The following is a 23,095-nucleotide window of genomic DNA, read 5'->3' as shown; positions in this document are numbered from 1 at the left end:
GGCATTTTCAATGCAAAGGTAATAAATAACAAACATTTTATTCATAAGGCGCCTTTCAAGGCACACAAGGTCGCCGTACAACACATTAAAACAGTTACAGTTAAGACAACCGGAGAGCTAAGCGTTCACTCCTGGAAGTGACGTAAATTATGAAAGATTACAGCACAACATGAGGGTAGAGAGGCGAGAAGAAACAGCCTGCAGACTACGCTTCTATAGGAGTACAGTGTGGGAGCCGGAAAACACACACCTCAGCACATAAGCACATACATTTAAACATGACTTGCAACTGGAAACAGGCGAAGGCGTGGGATGGTGGGTGAGGGTTGTGAATGCATATCAGTGTGTTGAAAGTTCATGTGAGTGGCCTGTGTTGTCTTCTTCTCCCAGGCCAGAATCATTAACAAGGGAACTAAATAGAAAAGACACTTCACATGAAGGAAGTTAAGGCTTTAGTTTTCTTTGACGTTGAGAAAGCGTATGATTCCATGTGGGCGATGGACTAATAATTCAAATGAACATACCCACATGTGGAAGCTTATACAACTGGACAATGGACTTTTTAAATATTAAATGGAACATTTAAAGTAAAGTAAGTTTAGAAATCTTAGAAGGTTTTGACCTCGGTATACAATCAGACCCTTTAACTGAAGTTTATATGCCAGTATAGAATCTACAAGAATGTTTAATTCATAAGACTGTTGAATAAATGTGAGATATGCAACTTTAAAGAAACTGTTGACCATTTATTGATAGATTGCAGGAAGTTCAGGGTGGAAAGAGAAAGACTGAAAGGCAGGATGGTAACTATATGAAGTGTTTTTACATGTTTTACATTTCTCATAAAAACAATATTACTGTCTTTAAAAGGAAAAATGTCCTAAAGTCATGATGTTACACACTCCGGTACAATAGGTGGCGGTATGCACCTTAAACCTAAATTTGTAGTCCACAGATAAACTTCAGAAGAAGAAGAAGTCTGATGGCCTCTGCACCTGAGGCCGTCAACACACACCAGCTGAAAGAGATTGTCTTGATGAAAGTTGCCCGGTAACAAGGAATAACTAGAATGGGCACTCGGTAGAGCGCATACCTTCGCATATCACAAGATTGGGCATTGAATTATGAACATTTTGGCATTAGTTGCATGCCAATTGGACAAAAATGTATCGTGCTATGGTAAAAAAAGAGTTTGACCTTTCCATGACCTTGACCTTGACCTTTGACCCGATTGATCCCAAAATCTAATCAAATGGTCCCCGGATAATAACCAATCATCCCACCAAATTGCATGCGATTCAAGAACATTTTGACCTGTTCATGACCTTTGACCTTGACCTTTGACTCGATCAATCCCAAAATCTAGTCAACTGGTCCCCGGATAATAAACAATCATCCCACCAAATTTCATGCGATTCGGTTCAATACTTTTTGAGTTCTGCGAAAGATTTTGACCTGTTCATGACCTTTGACCTTTGACCCGATCGATCCCAAAATCTAATCAACTGGTCCCCGGATAATAAACAATCATCCCACCAAATTTCATGCGATTCGGTTCAATACTTTTTGAGTTCTGCGAAAGATTTTGACCTGTTCATGACCTTTGACCTTGGACCTTTGACCCGATCGATCCCAAAATCTAATCAACTGGTCCCCGGATAATAAACAATCATCCCACCAAATTTCATGCGATTCGGTTCAATACCTTTTGAGATTTGCGAATAACACGCATACAAATAAATAAATAAATACACGGCGATCAAAACATAACCTTCCGGCATTTTCAATGCGAAGGTAACTAGAATGGGCACTTTCGTAGAGCATACCTTCGCATATCACAAGATTCGGCATTGAATTATGAACATTTTGGCATTAGTTGCATGCCAATTGGACAAAAATCTATCGTACTATGGTAAAAAAAGAGTTTGACCTTTCCATGACATTTACCTTGACCTTTGACCCGATTGATCCCAAAATCTAATCAAATGGTCCCCGGATAATAACCAATCATCTCACCAAATTTCATGAGATTCAAGAACATTTTGACCTGTTCATGACCTTTGACCTTGACCTTTGACCCGATCGATCCCAAAATCTAGTCAACTGGTCCACGGATAATAAACAATCATCCCACCAAATTTCATGCGATTCGGTTCAATACTTTTTGAGTTCCGCGAAAGATTTTGACCTGTTCATGACCTTTGACCTTTGACCTTTGACCCGATCGATCCCAAAATCTAATCAACTGGTCCCCGGATAATAAACAATCATCCCACCAAATTTCATGCGATTCGGTTCAATACTTTTTGAGATTTGCGAATAACACGCATATAAATAAATAAATAAATAAATACACGGCGATCAAAACATAACCTTCTGGCATTTTCAATGCGAAGGTAACTAGAATGGGCACTCGGTAGAGCATACCGCATATCACAAGATTGGGCATTGAATTATGAACATTTTGGCATTAGTTGCATGCCAATTGGACAACAATGTATCGTGCTATGGTAAAAAATGAGTTTGACCTTTCCATGACCTTGACCTTTGACCCGATTGATCCCAAAATCTAATCAAATGGTCCCCGGATAATAACCAATCATCCCACCAAATTTCATGCGATTCAAGAACATTTTGACCTGTTCATGACCTTTGACCTTGACCTTTGACCCGATTGATCCCAAAATCTAGTCAACTGGTCCCCGGATAATAAACAATCATCCCACCAAATTTCATGCGATTCGGTTCAATACTTTTGAGTTCTGCGAAGATTTTGACCTGTTCATGACCTTTGACCCGATCGATCCAAAATCTAATCAACTGGTCCCGGATAATAAACAATCATCCCACCAAATTTCATGCGATTCGGTTAAATACTTTTTGAGTTCTGCGAAAGATTTTGACCTGTTCATGACCTTTGACCTTTGAGCTTTGACCCGATCGATCCCAAAATCTAATCAACTGGTCCCCGGATAATAAACAATCATCCCACCAAATTTCATACGATTCGGTTCAATACTTTTTGAGATTTGCGAATAACACGCATACAAATAAATAAATAAATACACGGCGATCAAAACATAACCTTCCGGCATTTTCAATGCGAAGGTAAAAACACCCCACAGTGTCCAGAGCCAGCATCCAGTCATGATGGCTTTCTTTTGGCAGCGTGCACTGCTTGTGAGCCTGGCTGCTGCCATGTCGGTTTATGCAGGTAATATTGGAACAAAATGATGCACAAAGCTCTGTTATTGTGATCTAACTAAAGCTGTTTGAGTATCAACTTGTTTGTGTTGTCTCCTTCCAGACATGAAGCTGGACTGTGGAACCGACTCTGTGAGGCTGGTGTGGACGGAGGGCAGGTCCCGGGCTGATACCTCGCTCTTCCGTCTGGGTAACTGCTTCCCCACCAGCTTCTCGGCCACCGAGGCTTTTCAGCGTGGTCTTGACGACTGTAACTTCAGGAGAATTGCCAGGTCATTCTCCCATAGGAACCTCAGGTAATCTTGGTCTTCCACATGAAACTGATGGAACATCCTCAACATCACACATAATAGCGATCTTTAACAAGAGAACTCCACCAGGGTGTTTGAGCTCAGGTCCAGTAAGAAGGTGGTCATTCAATGACATGTCTTGGAATCTTGCTGAGCAATCAAAGACCATGTATCTTCCCAGGCTGAGGTGGTATACTGGGGGGAATATACCAGGCTGGTTGATTGTTGAGTTCTTAACCTCTCTGCATCAGAGCAATGATATCTTTCAAAGTGCATGTAGTCTGAGCAGTATTTGGTCTCTCTGAGCTGCTCCAAACCTTTTAGACGCTGAACAGCACATGACCAAGGTAGATTTGGTTTGTCTTTTTTGAAAGGTATTCATAATGTCCATCTTGTTTTTGTTTGATTTCATCTCTTAGTTTAGTCAAGAAGTGAAGATCTTCCTGAGAGACTGTTGCATCTTCAACTCTTTCACTAAAGTCAGATTCTAGCATTACATCATCTGGACTGATCATTTGATCTGAGTCTTGCAAAAGTGAACCTCACTGAGCTTGATTGTTGATTTGGGTTCAGGTGTCACTTACAATGATGCGGTGACTTACTCCAATTGCGTCACTGTAGTGCTCTTGGGTCACCAACTTACTTATACTCCAACCTAGATCGGTTTTCTGAGCAAAGGTTGGTTTTTTACATACGACTTCTTTAGGCATTAGGCTTGTCAATTGTATCCGATGAGCAGACCTTTACTCCATTTGAATGTGTTCTGCAAGATGCTCCAAATGAGGCCATGCTTAGCTCTCTGAAGTTGGAATGATTAGCAGGGATAAATTCAAAGTGTACATTGTTGGCACTGTGATCTTCTTGGAGGAGAATATCCTTTATTTGTAGGTCTTTGAGTCTTTACAGAGTACAATTGTACTTTTGACACATGGTAGATAGTTTCAGCACTTGTTCAGTCAGATTCAGAACGTTTGCCACTTTTTCGAGAATGAAGGAAGAATCACTTTGTGAATCTCCAGGCATAGACAAGAACTTCTTTAAAAATCTTTATTTGACACATAGACAGGTGCAATCGCTGATGTCTGTGGAGTATTACCATCTTGCACAACTCTGTTTGATGTGGTTTCCTGACAGTCTTGCAGTTGTGTTGCAGCTTTCTTTCCTGCCATAACTTGTGTTTAGATAGCTCTCTTTGGTTCTTGTTCAGTTTGCGATCTGTGTAGGCATGTGATGACTTTGAACAGGTGTCGCAGATCATCCGCTACTGCAGCTCTTGGATTGATGTCCAGGCTTTAAACATCAAGCACAGTCTCACTCTGAATGAACTTGACTCTGTCAGCACAGTCCTTTCATTGAATCTGTGGCACTTGTAGACTGTGTCCTAATTCTACATAACACATGTGACTATGTTTCTTTCACTGGTGTTGGTTGTGAAGATCTTGGCACCTACAGTTTGGTTCTTGTAAGACAAAGGGTTTGATTTGATCTTGCTATTTGTCTAATGCGTTGTAAGATGTTATAGGTTGCACGCAATACTAGCTTCCATTGACAGAACGTCACAAAAAAAGCTTGGGAACCTCTGTGTTCCATTTGGTATTGTGTGGCCCTTCCCCATCTGGTACTTAACCAGTCGGTAGTTTGGCAGTTAGTTTTTGGTTCTCAATATCGTATTAAGAACCTTTAAACTCATTGTGAGCAATAGAAATCACAACTACGAGAAAGTCCAAATCTTCTTAAGTCGCCACTTTCCTTCTGAGCTAATTTGCCAATGTAGTTTGTCTCGAAGGCCTTGCACAAAGGCTCGCTGAACGCTCCTTGAGCACGTCCATGCTGCGTGATACGATCTCTGAATCAATCAGAAATAACCTTCACTGCTTCTTTAGCTGCTCCTCACATATTTCTGAATAAGAAGATTTTCTCTGCAGTTGGAATATTTTTTCTCAATTAGGGTCTGAAATGAATTCCAATGACTAAACTTGAGTGATCCTCACTGAAGATTGTAGGCTCTGAGAAGCCTATTTGCTGATATGGCCTCAGCCAGGACTTTAACAAGCTCCCTGTGTCGTTTGAAGCACTTTCTTGGAGCCACATCTCTTCTTAGTGGTTGGGGTCCTGACACAGGATTCACCTGGTCAATTGCTTGCTCGAACCTAGGTGCTCATACTGTGGACTCAGCCTTTGGTCTGGGTAAACTCATTTCATCAGAGACTTGAAGCCTTGCTCTGGCTGCATCCAGTCTTTTTGTCTAAACGCCCAAGCTCTCTTTTCAACTCTTCTACAGAACCTCTGCAGCATTCTCTTCCTGCTGTCTTTAAGAGAGAAGCCTCTTGTGTCTCCTTTTCTATCCCACGTTCAATCTCTTCTCCATTCAGTCTCTCTATCCCACGTCAGTTTCTTCGCTTGAAGACGGTTAATGCAGCTGCTTCTGGTCTGCAACCATCCGCTTGTCTTCAACTTCAAGTCTATGTGTTCTCTTGCTGGCAGTCTTGTCACATAATTCAATACAGCTCAGAAGCTGATTTCCCACTTTGTCTTTAACGGAGGAAACGTTAGATGGATGAAGCATTAGAACACTTTGAGTCCGGAGATGAAACACTGGACAGCAATACAGAGCTGCATCAGGCCAAATCAGTTCCTCCTTTGTTTGAATTTGAGACTGTGCATTGTGTACAACAATCTTGGTGACTGATATACATCTATCCAGCTTCCGATCTCATGAGCTGTTTATCCTTATAATCTTCATAAACAATATTCAGTTCAGATGATTCTTCAATAGTGCTGATGTGATCTAGGATGTTGCTAGGATTTTGTTTGATAACAGATTTTTAGCCATATTAGTTAAGGCCTTCCAGCTATATTGTCAGTGAAGTAGAAGCTCTGTTTTTCTTTTCTGCAATTCTTTCCTTTTTCTGTTAGTGTACGGCTCTACTCGAGGCTCTTGAACTGTTCTTTTGTTGACAACGCTAGAGTCATCTCTGCTCTGCCTCTGCTTTTGTTCTACAAGTGATCCTTTATATTGACTTTCTTCACTCATTTGTGACATTTTAGATTATTTGAAAATAGCCTGTACACAATCAAGTTGTCTTAAGTTGCAATGCAGTTTACACATTTTCCAAACATACAAGAGAATAGATATGCCATGTTAGGTTACTGTCTTTCAAATTAACCCTTCAAATAAAATACCGAATTTCAAACTTCACTCAAATGGCAGCTTTAAATGCACATAAACGAAAAAAATGCACTTTTCTTAAGGAAATCAATTAACTATAATGAAATAATTAATGATCAATATCACTAAATATCTGTTTTAATGACTTAATATCTTACAAACACTGTTATGTTATTTGACACAGCCCTGTAGTCCATTGTACAATCTGTCACCTTTCAGAACACACACTTAAGTGCCTGACTTAGACGCCTTTCATGAAAAATGGATGAACTGGTGTGTCCTTTGACAGTATGTGACTCCGATTTAGCTGTCTTGCACGAGCAGAATCAGCATTTGAGTTCACTATCACCCCTCCAGGAATTAGACGCCACCGTTGTTCTTTTCTTTACTGAGATGTTTATTGGATGCGACTTCGCCATCCACCTTCAATCCACCGCCGAACTGTACAAAATACATTTAACAAGGTTGACGTTGACATTATAAATACAGGACAAATATATGCATTTAAAACATTAACATAAAACATAAACGCATTCTCACTGGCTGCACATAAACCACGAGGAATGGGTCCACTTAAACATGTATTCTTCTCTTTTGCACTCCTAGCTTCACTTACTTGCACTTCAGCTTCACTTACTTGTTTCACTTACTTACTCTTCCTAGCTTCATTTACTTGCACTTCTAGCTTCACTTGCCTTACTTACTCTTCCTAGCTTCTTTACTAGCTCAACCACATGTTCACCTGCGATTGTTGCAATCAAATGCGCCCCAGCAACACAGGACATAAATAGTTCACCAAATATAAAACAAAAAAAACCAACATTCAATAAACGAGTTGTACAAATAATATATTCAACCAAACTTACTACAAATGACATAAATAACATTCATGGCAGTTACACACTCTTAAATGAGGTGACTGTATCCAGGACTGAAGGTGGAAACTGGTTCATTAAAGAGGAGCTTGATAACTGAAGGCTCTGGCTCCCATCCTTTGTTAAGACTCTCAGAACCACAAGTAGCCGCATTTAGCAGTTAGCACTCTAGTGAGCAATATGGTACTACATGCTTTAAGATATGAGTGCATCACCTATCAACGTTTTTAGTTTAGAAGAATTTTAAAGTTGATTCTTGATTTACAGCCAACCAGTGCAGAGCGCTAATGCAGGATTAATGTGATTTTCTTTTGTGAGAACATAGCTGCAGCCTTCTGGATCAACTGGAGGACAAGAGACTTTTTTTAAAGCCTGATAAATTGCACTAATCTAGTCTAGAAGTAACAAATGCGTAAACCAGATTTTTGCATCTGAGACAAGATGTGCCTGATTTTTGAAGTTACAGATGAAAAAATGCCTTCCTTGAGATTTGCTTCACGTGGAGCAGACAAGTCCCAATCAAAGATAACGCCGAGATTCTTTACAGTGGTGTTGACAGGGCAATGTGTCACAGAAACCACATCACCAGATAATTGATCCTGAGGTGTTCAGAGTAAAATAACTTCAGTTTTGTCAGATTAACATCAGGAAGTTGCAGGTCATCCATGTTTTATATCTTTAAGACATGCTTGAATTTTAGCAGCTGGTTGGACTCCTGGTTTGATCCATAGCTATAATTGAGTTTCATCTGCATAACAATGAAAGTTTATGAGTGTTTCCTGATAATATTGATCACAGGAAGTATGTATAAGGAAAATAAAACCAAGTACAGAACCTTGGAACTCCGTGATTAACGTTGATGGTCACTGAGGCTTCATCATAAATATGAAATGGGATTGATCTGATGAATACAATTTAAACCAACTTTCAAGATGATCTCATTAACTTAAGTAACTAAACAGAAAGATGACACTTCATGAAGGAAGCTTTAGTTTTCTTTGACATTGAGAAAGCGTATGATTCCATAGAGATAAACTAAAAGGTGAAATTAACATACCCACATGTGGAAGCTTATTCAACTGGACAATGGACTTTTTTATTATTAAATGGAACAATTAAAGTAAAGTAGGTTCAGAAATCTTATTTTGACCTCAGTATACAATCAGATCCTTTAACTGAAGTTTATATGCCAGTATAGAATTTATAAATAATGTTAATTTATAAGACTGTGGGATAAATGTGAGATATGCAACTTAAAGAAACTGTTGAACATTTATTGATAGATTGCAGAAGTTCAGCGGAAAGAGAAAGACTGAAAGGCAGGATGGTAACTATATGAAGTGTTTTACATCTTTACATTTATCATAAAACAATATTACTGTCTTTAAAAGGAAAATGTCCTAAAGTCATGATGTTACACTGTACTGGCGGTATGCACCTTAAACCTTAATTTGTAGTCCACAGATAAACTTCAGAAGAAGAAGTCTGATGGCCTCTGCACCTGAGGCCAACACACACCAGCTGAAAGAGGTTGTCTTGATGAAAGTTGCCCGGTAACAAGGAAAAACACCCCACAGTGTCCAGAGCCAGCATCCAGTCATGATGGCTTTCTTTTGGCAGTGTGCACTGCTTGTGAGCCTGGCTGCCATGTCGGTGTATGCAGGTAATCTTTGGAACAAAATGATGCACAAAGCTCTGTTGTGTAATCTAAAGCTGTTTGAGTATCAACTTGTTTGTGGTGTCTCCTTCCAGACATGAAGCTGGACTGTGGAACCGACTCTGTGAGGCTGGACGGAGGGCAGGTCCCGGCTGATACCGCTCTTCCGCCTGGGTAACTGCTTCCACCAGCTTCTCGGCCACCGGCTTTTTCAGCGTGACTTACTGTAACTTCAGGAGAATTGTAGCACCTCCACATGTGTACCTGCAAACTGAGTCCATTGTACTTCCTGCAGCTTGGTGACATTTGTGTCTCTCGTAGGTAACTGGGGATCGCTTGATGTTCACCAATGATCAGTTTCCTCCTGACTCTGTGGACTTCACTGCTGTCTGTGAATATGAGAGGTGGGTGTTCACACTTCAGCTGAGAGTTTGGTAACATGGCAGCTGTTTAACTCTTGCTTTGTGTTGCAGGCCTGAAGACTGGTACCGGGCTTCATGCCCCAATTTTCAACTTTGGTCTGGGAGATCTAGAGTTCCACTTTGGCCTCATGAATGGTGGGTGAAGTGACCTCACTGGAGATGGCAGCTCTCCCAGTGACTCCTAGCGTAATGACCTCTCCTGTTTACGGCTGTAGCTGACTTCTCCGGCCCTGCTGAATCCACCACCTTTCCTCTGGGCCTTTATCCCGATCATGGCTAGCGTGGCGCAGGAGACCCATCAGCCCTTGCTGCTGTTTCTTGAGGAATGCGAGCGGCTACCACACCGAGCTGCAGCCTGGAAGCACTTTGTACCGATAATCGCCAATGAGGGGTAATCTGGTTTCACTGTTTAGCATTTTGTTGTCCAGAAATCAGACTTGACACTTTTCTCCCCACAGATGTCTTGTGGACAGTCTGGTATCGCTCAAATTTGAACAAAGGCAAAATCCTCTGAGCTCCCTTTCCTTCAAGCCTTTAGGTTTGGTCTCAAAGAGGTAACGTAAATTTTGCACTCATTTTAGAATCGCTTTATTGGTAAAACTGGAAGCCAACTGCCCTCAACCTCACTTCTTGCTCACCAGGTGTTTATCCACTGTAAACTTGTGGCTTGGGATCCCAACGCCAGGACAACAGCAAGAAGGCCTGTCACTATGACAACGAGCATGGGTAAACATGTCACTGAAAACATTCACAATGTCTGGGTTCATCAGACTTGTGTGATGGAACCACTGAGAATATTTTCTGACTCTTCTCCGACCCTCATGAACTCAGCTGGGAGCAGTTGGACAACTCTGCATCCCGCTATCTCTGTGCCTGCTGTGACTCTGACTGCAAGTCCAGGAGGGTCAGGAGCATCAGGTATTGGTGACTTCTGCTATTTCAACTCGTCTGGTTTGACTTGTACTTAAACCTTTAACTTTAAAACGCGTGGTATGGCACAAAAGCTGTCCTTGGACCTCTGACCATCACTGATGTGAATTATTGACTGACTCCAGGTAATTTTGAATTTGACATTGAACTATATTAATCCTGAACTTAACTCTTTATTTGGAATGGATCCATTTGCACACTCCTTCAATCTGAAATGGATTTTATTCTTTGTTTTGTAAACTTCTAAAAGTGTAATGCACAATGTTATTAAAGATAACTATACTAATTGCTTATTGATAGTGTGTGTTTCTCAAGGTCCAGTATTTTATAGTCATTCTTAATTGAACTGCTTGACTTGTACAGCTCATCAATATAACAACATTTTAAGATCAAATTATCGATTTGATTGGGCTGTCATTGAAACTAATTTTTGTCATGGTAAAATATTGAAGGCTTAATATGTTGCTCTTACACATATCTAAATTGATGTATTTATATAATCCCACTGTTTCTTCAATCAGGGTTTCTGGAAAACAGTATTTTTGAAGGGACTTGGACCAGAACCAGATATCAAGCTGTCACTGACAGGAAGCAGCCAGGTCCAATTCATGAGACCAAGTCACACTCTGGGTCAGGAAGCAGACTGTGTGATGGAGAGATGTTTCATCCATAAGGTTCAGATTTATCCTAAAAACTTCAGAAACTTGAGCCTATAGCAGCATGTCTATGGCTGGACCAACCTGATTCAGCCACAACTATAAGACTCTCAGAGGAAAGTCATTCACTCTAAATGAGGACCATCCTGACAGGTGAAACTTCATTAAATTTAATAACGAAGTAATCCTACTTGTTACATTTACCACAAATTAGTAAAGCAGTCAGTGAGCAATATGGTCACAGGCTTTAAGATATGATGGTGCATCACCTATCAAATTTTTAGTGAGAATTTTAAAGTTGATTTGATTTTACAGCCAACCAGTGCAATTACGCAGGAGTGATGTGATCTCTTCTTTGAAACAGCTGAAGCATTCTGGATCAACTGGAACCTAAGAGACTTATTAAAGCAGCCTGAATTGCAAATCTAGCTTTAGAAGTAACAGTAACTGTCTTCAATGATTTTCTTTTAGATTTTTGTTGGCTTCTCTATCATGATCTGTTTATATTGAGAGACTCCTCATGGAACAAAACCATGATCAACTGATCATCTGATCAACTGGTCTAGATGACAGTTTGATTTCAGAAGCTTGGGTTCATGCCCGTCCTGCCTGCAGCTGGTTACATACTCTTGCCTAGCAGCCTTAAATATGACATCACATTCAACTGATTAGGATTCTCTGTTTTGGATTTCGTGGTTTATCGGATAAGGATGGTGACGAGCTTCAAATTAGTTGATGCAAAATAGGAAATTAAATAGTAAAACATATGTAGCTGCAAGACCAACATAATCTATCTGCTTTTCTCAACCAGAACGGCCTTGACAAGTTGGACAACAACTCTGAAGATGAAGTGACCTCTATTTTTATACAGACATTGTTTTCTCAGGAAAGTATCCCATAAGATATCTTGACTGAGCTCTGTCTTCCTACGATTCAGAAGCCACTAACTTTCAACAGTTGTATCACATTATATTTTAAGTGACAGGCTCTTAATATGCTGTGTTCGCCACTTGGCTGCTTGTGGCTGTTAATGATGGGCTTAGATCACCCAGTTGTTGGATTATTTTTAAAGTGCAGTCATGTTAAACAGGTGCTATGTGTTTTTTTATCATATTGATGTTTTCTTTCTCAAGCTGAACTTTCATCCACTTTCTGTCTGGGACCTGTACTCTAAACAGAAAATATAATCTATATCTATCTAAACCAGTATTTTGCATCTTCTAATGGGATCGATCTGATAAATATGATTTAAACCAACTTACCTGAAGATGATCTCATTAACTTAAGTAACTAAATAGAAAAGAGTAAAGACACTTCACATGAAGGAAGCGACGGCTTTAGTTTTCTTTGGCGTTGTTTTACATTTATCATAAAAACAATATTACTGTCTTTAAAAGGAACATTTTCCTAAAGTCATAATGTTAGACACTCCGGTACAATAGGTGGCAGTATACACCTTAAACCTTAATTTGTAGTCCACAGATAAACTTCAGAAGAAGAAGAAGTCTGATGGCCTCTGCACCTGAGGCCGTCAACACACACCAGCTGAAAGAGGTTGTCTTGATGAAAGTTGCCCGGTAACAAGGAATTAAAACACCCCACAGTGTCCAGAGCCAGCATCCAGTCATGATGGCTTTCTTTTGGCAGCGTGCACTGCTTGTCAGCTTGGCTGCTGCCATGTCGGTGTATGCAGGTAATATTGGAACAAAATGATGCACAAAGCTCTGTTATTGTGATCTAACTAAAGCTGTTTGACTATCAACTTGTTTGTGTTGTCTCCTTCCAGACATGAAGCTGGACTGTGGAACTGACTCTGTGAGGCTGGTGTGGACGGAGGGCAGGTCCCGGGCTGATACCTCTCGCTTCCGTCTGGGTAACTGCTTCCCCACCAGCTTCTCGGCCACCGAGGCTTTTTTCAGCGTGGACTTCGACGACTGTAACTTCAGGAGAATTGTGCGTAGCACCTCCACATGTGTACCTGCAAACTGAGTCCACTCTACTTCCTGCAGCTTGGTGACATTTGTGTCTCGTAGGTAACTGGGGATCGCTTGATGTTCACCAATGATCTGACCTACAGTTCCTCTCCTGACTCTGTGGACTTCACTCGCCCCGTTGTCTGTGAATATGAGAGGTGGGTGTTCACACTACTTCAGCTTTGAGAGTTTGGTAACATGGCAGCTGTTTAACTCATGCTTTGTGTTGCAGGCCTGAAGACTGGTACCCGCTTCATGCCCCAATTTTCAACACGTTTGGTCTTGGAGATCTAGAGTTCCACTTTGGCCTCATGAATGGTGGGTGTGAACGTGACCTCACTGGAGATGGCAGCTCTCCCAGTGACTCCTGTAGCGTAATGACTCCTCTCCTGTTTACGGCTGTAGCTGACTTCTCCGGCCCCGCTGAATCCACCACCTTTCCTCTGGGCTCCTTTATCCCGATCATGGCTAGCGTGGCGCAGGAGACCCATCAGCCCTTGCTACTGTTTCTTGAGGAATGCGTAGCGGCTACCACACCGGAGCTGCAGCCTGGAAGCACTTTGTACCCGATAATCGCCAATGAGGGGTAATCTGGTTTCACCATTTAGCATTTTGTTGTCCAGAAATCAGACTTGACACTTTCTTTCTCCCCCACACAGATGTCTTGTGGACAGTCTGGTATCGCGCTCCAAATTCGAACAAAGGCAAAAATCCTCAGAGCTCCGCCTTTCCCTTCAAGCCTTTAGGTTTGGTCTCGGCGAAGAGGTAACGATAAATTTTGCACGTTCATTTTTAGAATCTGGGCTTTATTGGTAAAACTGGAAGCCAACTGCCCCTCAACCTCACTTCTTACCCAACAGGTGTTTATCCACTGTAAACTTGTGGCTTGGGATCCCAACGGTCAGGACAACAGCAAGAAGGCCTGTCACTATGACAACGAGCATGGGTAAACATGTCACTGAAAATATTCACAATGTTCTCTGGGTTCATCAGACTTGTATGATGGAAACACTGAGAATGATTTTCTGACTTCTCCGACCCTCATGAACTCAGCTGGGAGCAGTTGGACAACTCTGCATCCCGCTATCTCTGTGCCTGCTGTGACTCTGACTGCAAGTCCAGGAGGGTCAGGAGTTTAGCATCAGGTATTGGTGACTTCTGCTATATCAACTCTTCTGGTTTGACTTGTAGTTAAACCTTTTAACTTTAAAACAGGGAAGCGTGGTATGGCACAAAAAGCTGTCCTTGGACCTCTGACCATCACTGATGTGAATTATTGACTGACTCTCCAGGTAATTCTTGTATTTTACATTGCACTATATATTAATCCTGAACAACCATTTAACCCAGTCTTTTATGCTCCAACAGGAATGGCTCCATTTGGCACACTGGCTCCTTCAATCTGAAATGGATTTTTATTCTTGGTTTTGTAAACTTCTAAACATGTAATATCGCCCTTCATTTTAGATTTATTATGATACAATTAAAGATGGAACTATACTTGAAAGCTCTGCTTATTCTTCTGTGTGATTGTGTTCAAGGTCCAGTATTTTTAGAAAGTCTTAGTGATTGCTTGATGTACACGAGCGTTAAAGGTTGGCTTCATTTTCAAGAAGAGGGTGTAGACTGTCAATGATGGTTAAGTGATACCCTCGGATATGTTGGTCTTACAACGCCAATCGAACCGGAGATCGAGATCGTTGTCTGGAGAGGCTTTCCATGTCTGATGGCCCGATGTGGTTTTTGACTCATCGCTTGGATAAAATATGAGCAGACTACAAATGTCTATTGTGAAAGTACCAATCATAGCTTTTGGGACTGAGGATGACTGTTGAGATTATGAAGCTATGGATTGGCAGACCGTGCATGACTTTCAAGCAGTTCAGGACCAGAGTCTGATTTAAAAGGTCACTAGAGATGGATGGTCAAATGCAGAGAACTGAAATCTCATGACGATTTGGAAAGTCAGTTGTGAGCATTTCCATCTCGAAAGATGCAGGTGCAAAGTACTGGAATAACAAGCAAATAGTGTATCTGTGAGGACAACAAAATGCTATATTGAGCTTAAACATAGATGGGGAGAGCAGTTTAAACCCATGTTCCTGGTTCAGTTTTGAGACATGGAGTCATTTCTGAAGACTGTCACAATGGAGGCTATTAAACAAATTGAAAGTCATTGATGCAAAACGTATGACAAGAAGGAGCACAGACTTTGTCAGTAATCCTTGACTTGAACGTGACTTCAAGGAAAGTTCTGCTAGTTTTCTTAAGCTACTCGCGATCTGGCATAGAGTTCCGGCCCCGATTGCTGTGAGGTGACAGTGCTGGCTTCTACACCACCATGCAGCCACGCTTTGGTGCATGGGAAGTACAAAAACATGCAAGAGAAATACAGAAATGTAAACTACTAAACAAAGTTGTGTCGTATGTTGTATAAAGAAGAAAGATGGTAAATGAATATCAGAGTGGTTTTAGAAAAGGAAGATCCACAGCAGATAATCTCATTAACGTCAGTAACTAAATATAACCCTCAACATGAAGGAAGCGATGGCTTTAGTTTCCTTTGATGTTGAAAAGCGAATGATTCCATGTGGAGAGATGGACTGATAATTAAAATGAACATAGACACAGGTGGATGGTTATATAACTGGACAATGGACCTCAGTATACAATCGGGTCAAACTGTTAGAGAAGATCCTTTAAATGAAGTTTATATGGCATTATATTTTTTACAACATTTTTTAATTCATAAGACTGTGGGATAAATGTGAGATATGCAACCTTAAAGAAACTGTTGAACATTTATTGATAAGAGTGCAGGAAGTTCAGCGTGGAAAGAGAAAGACTGAAAGGCAGGATGGTAACTATATGAAGTGTTTTTACATGTTTTACATATATCTTAAAAACAATATTACTGTCTTTAAAAGGAACATTTTCCTAAAGTCATAATGTTACACACTCCGGTACATTAGTTGGCGGTATGCACCTTAAACCTTAATTTGTAGTCCACAGATAAACTTCAGAAGAAGAAGAAGTCTGATGGCCTCTGCACCTGAGGCCGTCAACACACACCAGCTGAAAGAGGTTGTCTTGATGAAAGTTGCCCGGTAACAAGGAATAAAAACACCCCCCAGTGTCCAGAGCCAGCATCCAGTCATGATGGCTTTCTTTTGGCAGCGTGCACTGCTTGTGAGCCTGGCTGCTGCCATGTCGGTGTATGCAGGTAATATTGGAACAAAATGATGCACAAAGCTCTGTTATTGTGATCTAACTAAAGCTGTTTGAGTATCAACTTGTTTGTGTTGTGTCTCCTTCCAGACATGAAGCTGGACTGTGGAACCGACTCTGTGAGGCTGGTGTGGACGGAGGGCAGGTCCCGGGCTGATACCTCGCTCTTCCGTCTGGGTAACTGCTTCCCACCAGCTTCTCGGCCACCGAGGCTTTTTTCAGCGTGGACTTCGACGACTGTAACTTCAGGAGAATTGTGCGTAGCACCTCCACATGTGTACCTGCAAACTGAGTCCACTGTACTTCCTGCAGCTTGGTGACATTTGTGTCTCTTGTAGGTAACTGGGGATCGCTTGATGTTCACCAATGATCTGACCTACAGTTCCTCTCCTGACTCTGTGGACTTCACTCGCCCCGTTGTCTGTGAATATGAGAGGTGGGTGTTCACACTTCAGCTTTGAGAGTTTGGTAACATGGCAGCTGTTTAACTCTTGCTGTGTGTTGCAGGCCTGAAGACTGGTACCCGCGGCTTCATGCCCCAATTTTCAACACGTTTGGTCTGGGAGATCTAGAGTTCCACTTTGGCCTCATGAATGGTGGGTGTGACGCGTGACCTGACTGGAGATGGCAGCTCTCCCAGTGACTCCTGTAGCGTAATGACTCCTCTCCTGTTTACGGCTGTAGCTGACTTCTCCGGCCCCGCTGAATCCACCACCTTTCCTCTGGGCTCCTTTATCCCGATCATGGCTAGCGTGGCGCAGGAGACCCATCAGCCCTTGCTGCTGTTTCTTGAGGAATGCGTAGCGGCTACCACACCGGAGCTGCAGCCTGGAAGCACTTTGTACCCGATAATCGCCAATGAGGGGTAATCTGGTTACACCGTTTAGCATTTTGTTGTCCAGAAATCAGACTTGACACTTTCTTTCTCCACCACACAGATGTCTTGTGGACAGTCTGGTATCGCGCTCCAAATTCGAACCAAGGCAAAAATCCTCTGAGCTCCGCCTTTCCCTTCAAGCCTTTAGGTTTGGTCTCGGTGAAGAGGTAACGATAACTTGTACACGTTCATTTTTAGACTCGGGGCTTTATTGGTAAAACTGGAAGCCAACTGCCCCTCAACCTCACTTCTTACTCACCAGGTGTTTATCCACTGTAAACTTGTGGCTTGGGATCCCAACGGTCAGGACAACAGCAAGAAGGCCTGTCACTATGACAACGAGCATGGGTAAACATGTCACTGAAAACATTCACAATGTTCTCTGGGTTCATCAGACTTGTGTGATGGAACCACTGACAATAATTTTCTGACATTCCTCTGACCCTCATGAACTCAGCTGGGAGCAGTTGGACAACTCTGCATCCCGCTATCTCTGTGCCTGCTGTGACTCTGACTGCAAGTCCAGGAGGGTCAGGAGTTTAGCATCAGGTATTGGTGACTTCTGCTATATCAACTCGTCTGGTTTGACTTGTACTTAAACCTTTTAACTTTAAACCAGGGAAGCGTGGTATGGAACAAAAAGCTGTCCTTGGACCTCTGACCATCACTGATGTGAATTATTGACTGACTCTCCAGGTAATTCTTGAATTTGACATTGAACTATGGATTAATCCTGAAGAACTATTTAACCCAGTCTTTTATGCTCCAACAGGAATGGATCCATTTGGCACACTGGCTCCTTCAATCTGAAATGGCTTTTTATTCTTTGTTTTGTAAACTTCTAAAAGTGTAATGCCTCCCCAATGTTATTAAAGATAACTATACTCGAAAACTCTCTTGCTTATTGATGGTGTTTGCTTGATGTCCAGTATTTTTATAGTCATCTCTTAATTGGTAACTGCTTGACTTGCACAGCTTGTCATCAACATACACAACAGCTTTAACTAGATCTCAAATTCATCAGATTTGATTGAAGGGCTGTCATTGGAAACCTCTTAATCTTTGTCATGGTAAAATATTGAAGGCTTAATATGTTGCTCCTCAATACACATATCTAAATTGATGTATTTATATAATCCCACTGCATATTGTTTCTTCAATCAAGGGTCTTTCAAGGCTAAAAACAGCATTTTTACAAGGGGTTGACTAGCTTTCTGGACTAGGAACTAGATTGTATCACTTAAAGGCCGGCTCACCAGGCAGGAGGCATCATATTCTGTCATATTCATTGAATGTATTTTAACTCTAAATCTGTCCTTCTGTACACATTACATCTATTGCATCTGTCCATCCTGGACAGGGATCCTCCTCTGTTGCTCTCCTCCAGGTTTCTTCCCTTTTTTTCCCCCTGAAGGGTTATTTGGGAGTTTTTCCTGGTCCGATGTGAGGTTTTGGGGCAGGGATGTCTATGTAAAGATTGTAAAGCACTCCGAGACAAATTTGTGAAATTGGGCTATACAAATAAACTGAATTGAATTGAATCAGACACGGCCAGTTCCAATGGACCTGAGACCAGAAGTCACCAAGACTCTGGATAGGAAGCAGAGTTAGTATGTGTGATGGAGAGATGTAAATTCATCCATAAGGAGGGTATAGGTGCTCAGTTTATCCTAAAACGTCCCCCAGCAAACTTGAGCCTATGGCAGCATATCTATGGGCTGGACCAGGTGAACCTGATTCAGCCCTAATTATAAGACTCAAAGAGGAAAGTCTTCAGTCTACTTATCACTCCCTCCAGGAATTAGACGCCACCGTTGTTCTTTTTCTTTACTGACAGATGTTTATTGGATGCGGGCGCACTTCGCCATCCACCTTCAATCCACCGTCGAACTGTACAAAATACATTTAACAAGGTTGACGTTGACATTACATAAAATACAGTTGACAAATATATGCGACGAAAACATTAACATAAAACATAAACGTACCTCACTGGCTGCACATAAACCACGAGGGAATGGGTCCACTTAAACATGTATTCTTCTCTTACTTGCACTTCCTAGCTTCACTTACTTGCACTTCCTAGCTTCACTTACTTGCTTCACTTACTTACTCTTCCTAGCTTCACTTACTTGCACTTCTAGCTTCTCTTACTTGCTTCACTTACTTACTCTTCCTAGCTTCACTTACTTGCACTTCTAGCCTCAACCACATGTTCACCTGCGATTGTTGCAATCAAATGCGTCCCAGCGCAACACAGGACACGCAAATAGTTCCCACCAAATATAAAACAAAAAAAACCAACATTCAATAAACGAGTTGTACAAATAATATATTCAACCAAACTTACTACAAATGACATAAATAACATTCATGGCAGTTACACTCCCACCAAATCACATTCTTTGAGATTTCACTTCACAAAAATAACCATGACATTTATTCTGCTTCCAGCAGTAAAACTGTCTTGTGTACAGGCCTGTCAAGATAGACTGGCTTAGAGTGGTGCGTTTTCCTGGTTATTTAAGGTTGAGTCACTAATTAACAGTTTTACCTTTCTGACTCTTCCATCAGTGCTAGGGTACACCTGCGCTACTCTTGCTAATTTCCATTGATTTCGTGGGGAGCCTTCTTCTTGTAGGATGACGATGTCGTTAACCTTCGCCAACCTTCGCTCTTATCCTTTTGCCATATTGGTCTTTGCTGAAGATTAAGGAGATACTCCTTTTTCTGGTCAATGGGTGTTCCTTAACTGTAACTCTGAACTGAAAGTCATCAGATGACACGCACCATTGACCACCGAGAGCTCTTTCCATGAGTGGCTCTCCCAAAGCCATATCAAGGTCTTTGACACTTTCAGCACACTCTTCCTTTGGTATTGAATTCAATACATTCTTGCTGTTGGAGATGAACTTGTGTAGTCTTAGCTTGCCTTTGCTGCAAAGACCTCTTGCTTCCTTGATGAGTTGAATTGCCTCAGCATCAGACGTTACACTCACTAGTCCATCGTCAACATAAAAATTCCTTTGAATGAATTTGACAGCATTTTGGTTGAATTGATCTTGACCTTCAATTGCTAGATGTTTAAGACCAAAATTGGCACAGCCGGGTGAGGAGGCTGCCCCAAACAGATGGACTTTCATCCGGAAAGTTGATGGCGGAAATGCCAGGTCACCATTCTCCCACCATAGGAACCTCAGGTAATCTTGGTCTTCCGGCCTTACATGAAACTGATGGAACATCCGCTCAACATCACACATAATAGCGATCTGGCCCTTGCGAAACCTACAGAGAACTCCCACCAGGGTGTTTGTGAGCTCAGGTCCAGTAAGAAGGTGGTCATTCAATGACATGTCTTGGAATCTTGCTGAGCAATCAAAGACCACTCGTATCTTCCCAGGCTTGTGAGGGTGGTATACTCCGTGATGGGGAATATACCAGGCTGGTTGATTGTTGAGTTCTTCTTCGGGAACCTTCTCTGCATCACCACGAGCAATGATATCTTTCATGAAGTGCATGTAGTCTGAGCAGTATTTCTGGTCTCTCTTGAGCTGCTCCAAACCTTTTAGACGCTGAACAGCACATGACCTATTATTCGGTAGATTTGGTTTGTCTTTTTTGAAAGGTAAGGGCATTTCATAATGTCCATCTTGTTTTTGTTTGATTTCATCTCTTAGTTTAGTCAAGAAGTGAAGATCTTCCTGAGAGACTGTTGTATCTTCTTCAACTCTTTCACTAAAGTCAGATTCTAGCACCTTAATTACATCATCTGGACTGATCATTTCCTTGATCTGAGTCTTGCAAACATAGTGAACCTCACTTTTGAGCTTGATTGTTGATTTGGGTTCAGGTGTCACTTTCCTTACAATGATGCGGTGACTTACTCCAATTGCGTCACTGTAGTGCTCTTGCGGGTCACCATAACTTACGATACTCCAACCTAGATCGGTTTTCTGAGCAAAGGGTTGGTTTTTTTCCCCACATACGACTTCTTTAGGCATTAGGGCTTGTGGGCAATTGTATCCGATGAGCAGACCAATTTCACACTCCATTTGCGGCGCAATGTGTTCTGCAAGATGCTCCAAATGAGGCCATGCTTTAGCGGTCTCTGAAGTTGGAATGTGTGTCCGATTAGCAGGGATAAATTCACGAGTGTACATTGTTGGCACTGTGATCTTCTTGGAGGAGAATATCCCTCTTATTTGTAGGTCTTTGAGTCTTTTACAGAGTACAATTGTACTTTTGTGACATGGTAGATAGTTTCAGCTTCACTTGTTCAGTGTTCGTATCTAGAACGTTTGCCACTTCTTCGAGAATGAAGGAAGAATCACTTTGTGAATCTAGCAGAGCATAGACAAGAACTTCTTTACTTGGGTCATCTTGCGTTGACACATAGACAGGTACAATCGCTGATGTCTGTGGAGTATTACCATCTTGCACAACTCTGTTTGATGTGGTTTCCTTGACAACGTCTTGCAGTTGTGTTGGCTGTAGCTTTCTTTCCTTGCCATAACTTGTGTATTTAGATAGCTCTCTTTGGTTCTTGTTCTTGTTTTGAGCGATCTTCGTGTAGGCATGTGGGATGACTTTTTGAACAGGTGTCGCAGATCATCCGGCTACTGCAGCTCTTGGATTGATGTCCAGGCTTTAAACATCCGAAGCACAGTCTCTCACTCTGAATGAACTTGACTCTGTCAGCGACAGTCCTTTCATTGAATCTGTGGCACTTGTGTAGACTGTGTCCTAATTTCTTACATAACACACATGTGACTATGTTTCTTTCACTGGTGTTGGTTGTGAAGATCTTGGCACCTACAGTTTGGTTCTTGTAAGACAAAGGGTTTGATTCTTGATCTTTGCTTTATCAGGTTCGCTTTGTCGTAATGTCGTTGTAAGATGTTATAGGGTTGCACGCAATACTAGCTTCCATTGACAGGAACGTCACAAAATAATTAAAGCTTGGGAACCTTCTGTGTTCCATTTGGTATTGTGTGGCCCTTCGGTTCCATCTGGTACTTAACCAGTCGGGTAGTTTGGCAGTTAGTTTTTGGTTCTCAATATCGTCATTAAGAACCTTTAAACTCTCATTGTGAGCAATAGAAATCACAACTACGTAGAAAGTCCACAAATCTTCTTAAGTCGTCACTTTCCTTCGGAGCTAATTTTGGCCACGCATGTAGTTTGTCTCGAAGGCCTTGGCAATCACAAAAGGCTCGCCGTAACGTTCCTTGAGCACGTTCCATGCTGCGTGATACGAATCTTCTGAATCAATCAGGAAATAACCTTCTACTGCTTCTTTAGCTGCTCCTCCCACATATTTCTGAAGGAAGAAGATTTTCTCTGCAGTTGGAATATTTTTTCTCTCAATTAGGGTCTGAAATGAAGACTTCCAATGACTAAACTTGAGTGGATCCCCACTGAAGATTGTAGGCTCTGGAGAAGCCTATTTGCTGATATGGCCTCAGCCAGGACTTTAACAAGCTCTCCTGTGTCGTTTTGAAGCACACTTCTTGGAGCCACATCTCTTCTTAGTGGTTGTGGGTCCTGATACACAGGATTCACCTGGTCAATTGCTTGCTCGAACCTAGGCAGCTCATACTTATGTGGACTCAGCCTTTGGTCTGGGTAAAACTCATTTTCATCGTAGACTTGAAGCCTTGCTCTGGCTGCATCCAGTCTTTTTTGCTCCTCTAAACGTCCAAGCTCTCTTTTCAACTCTTCTACAGAACCTTTTCTTGCAGCATTCTCTTCCTGCTGTTTCTTTAAGAGAGAAGCCTCTTGTGTCTCCTTTTCTATCCTACGTTCAATCTCTTC

The 23,095-nt window shown here is 41.7% G+C and overlaps 1 protein-coding gene and 1 pseudogene across 1 annotated transcript; both read left to right on the top strand.

Moving 5' to 3' along the window:
* Positions 1 to 12,820: 12,820 nt before the first annotated feature.
* On the top strand, positions 12,821 to 14,456 carry LOC130198471 (zona pellucida sperm-binding protein 3-like). Its single transcript, XM_056421642.1, has 9 exons — positions 12,821 to 12,896; positions 12,990 to 13,156; positions 13,237 to 13,334; positions 13,409 to 13,494; positions 13,582 to 13,762; positions 13,836 to 13,941; positions 14,037 to 14,122; positions 14,230 to 14,321; positions 14,392 to 14,456. The coding sequence occupies exons 1-9, from the start codon at positions 12,830 to 12,832 to the stop codon at positions 14,454 to 14,456; spliced, it is 948 nt and encodes a 315-aa protein (XP_056277617.1). The 5' UTR covers positions 12,821 to 12,829.
* Positions 14,457 to 16,323: 1,867 nt separating this feature from the next.
* On the top strand, positions 16,324 to 17,965 carry LOC130198470 (zona pellucida sperm-binding protein 3-like; annotated as a pseudogene).
* The last annotated feature ends 5,130 nt before the right edge of the window (positions 17,966 to 23,095 follow it).

Source organism: Pseudoliparis swirei, chromosome 8 (assembly GCF_029220125.1).
Source record: "Pseudoliparis swirei isolate HS2019 ecotype Mariana Trench chromosome 8, NWPU_hadal_v1, whole genome shotgun sequence".
Classification (NCBI taxonomy): domain Eukaryota; kingdom Metazoa; phylum Chordata; class Actinopteri; order Perciformes; family Liparidae; genus Pseudoliparis; species Pseudoliparis swirei.
The sequence above is the reverse complement of the archived record's forward strand: the minus strand, read 5'-3'. Positions and strand labels throughout refer to the sequence as shown.

Coding starts and splice junctions, on each gene's coding strand:
- LOC130198471 (XM_056421642.1), top strand. CDS start 12,830: ATGATGGCTTTCTTTTGGCAGCGTGCACTGCTTGTCAGCTTGGCTGCT. Junction 12,897..12,989: donor TGCCATGTCGGTGTATGCAG/GTAATATTGGAA, acceptor GTCTCCTTCCAG/ACATGAAGCTGGACTGTGGA. Junction 13,942..14,036: donor GGTTTGGTCTCGGCGAAGAG/GTAACGATAAAT, acceptor CTTACCCAACAG/GTGTTTATCCACTGTAAACT.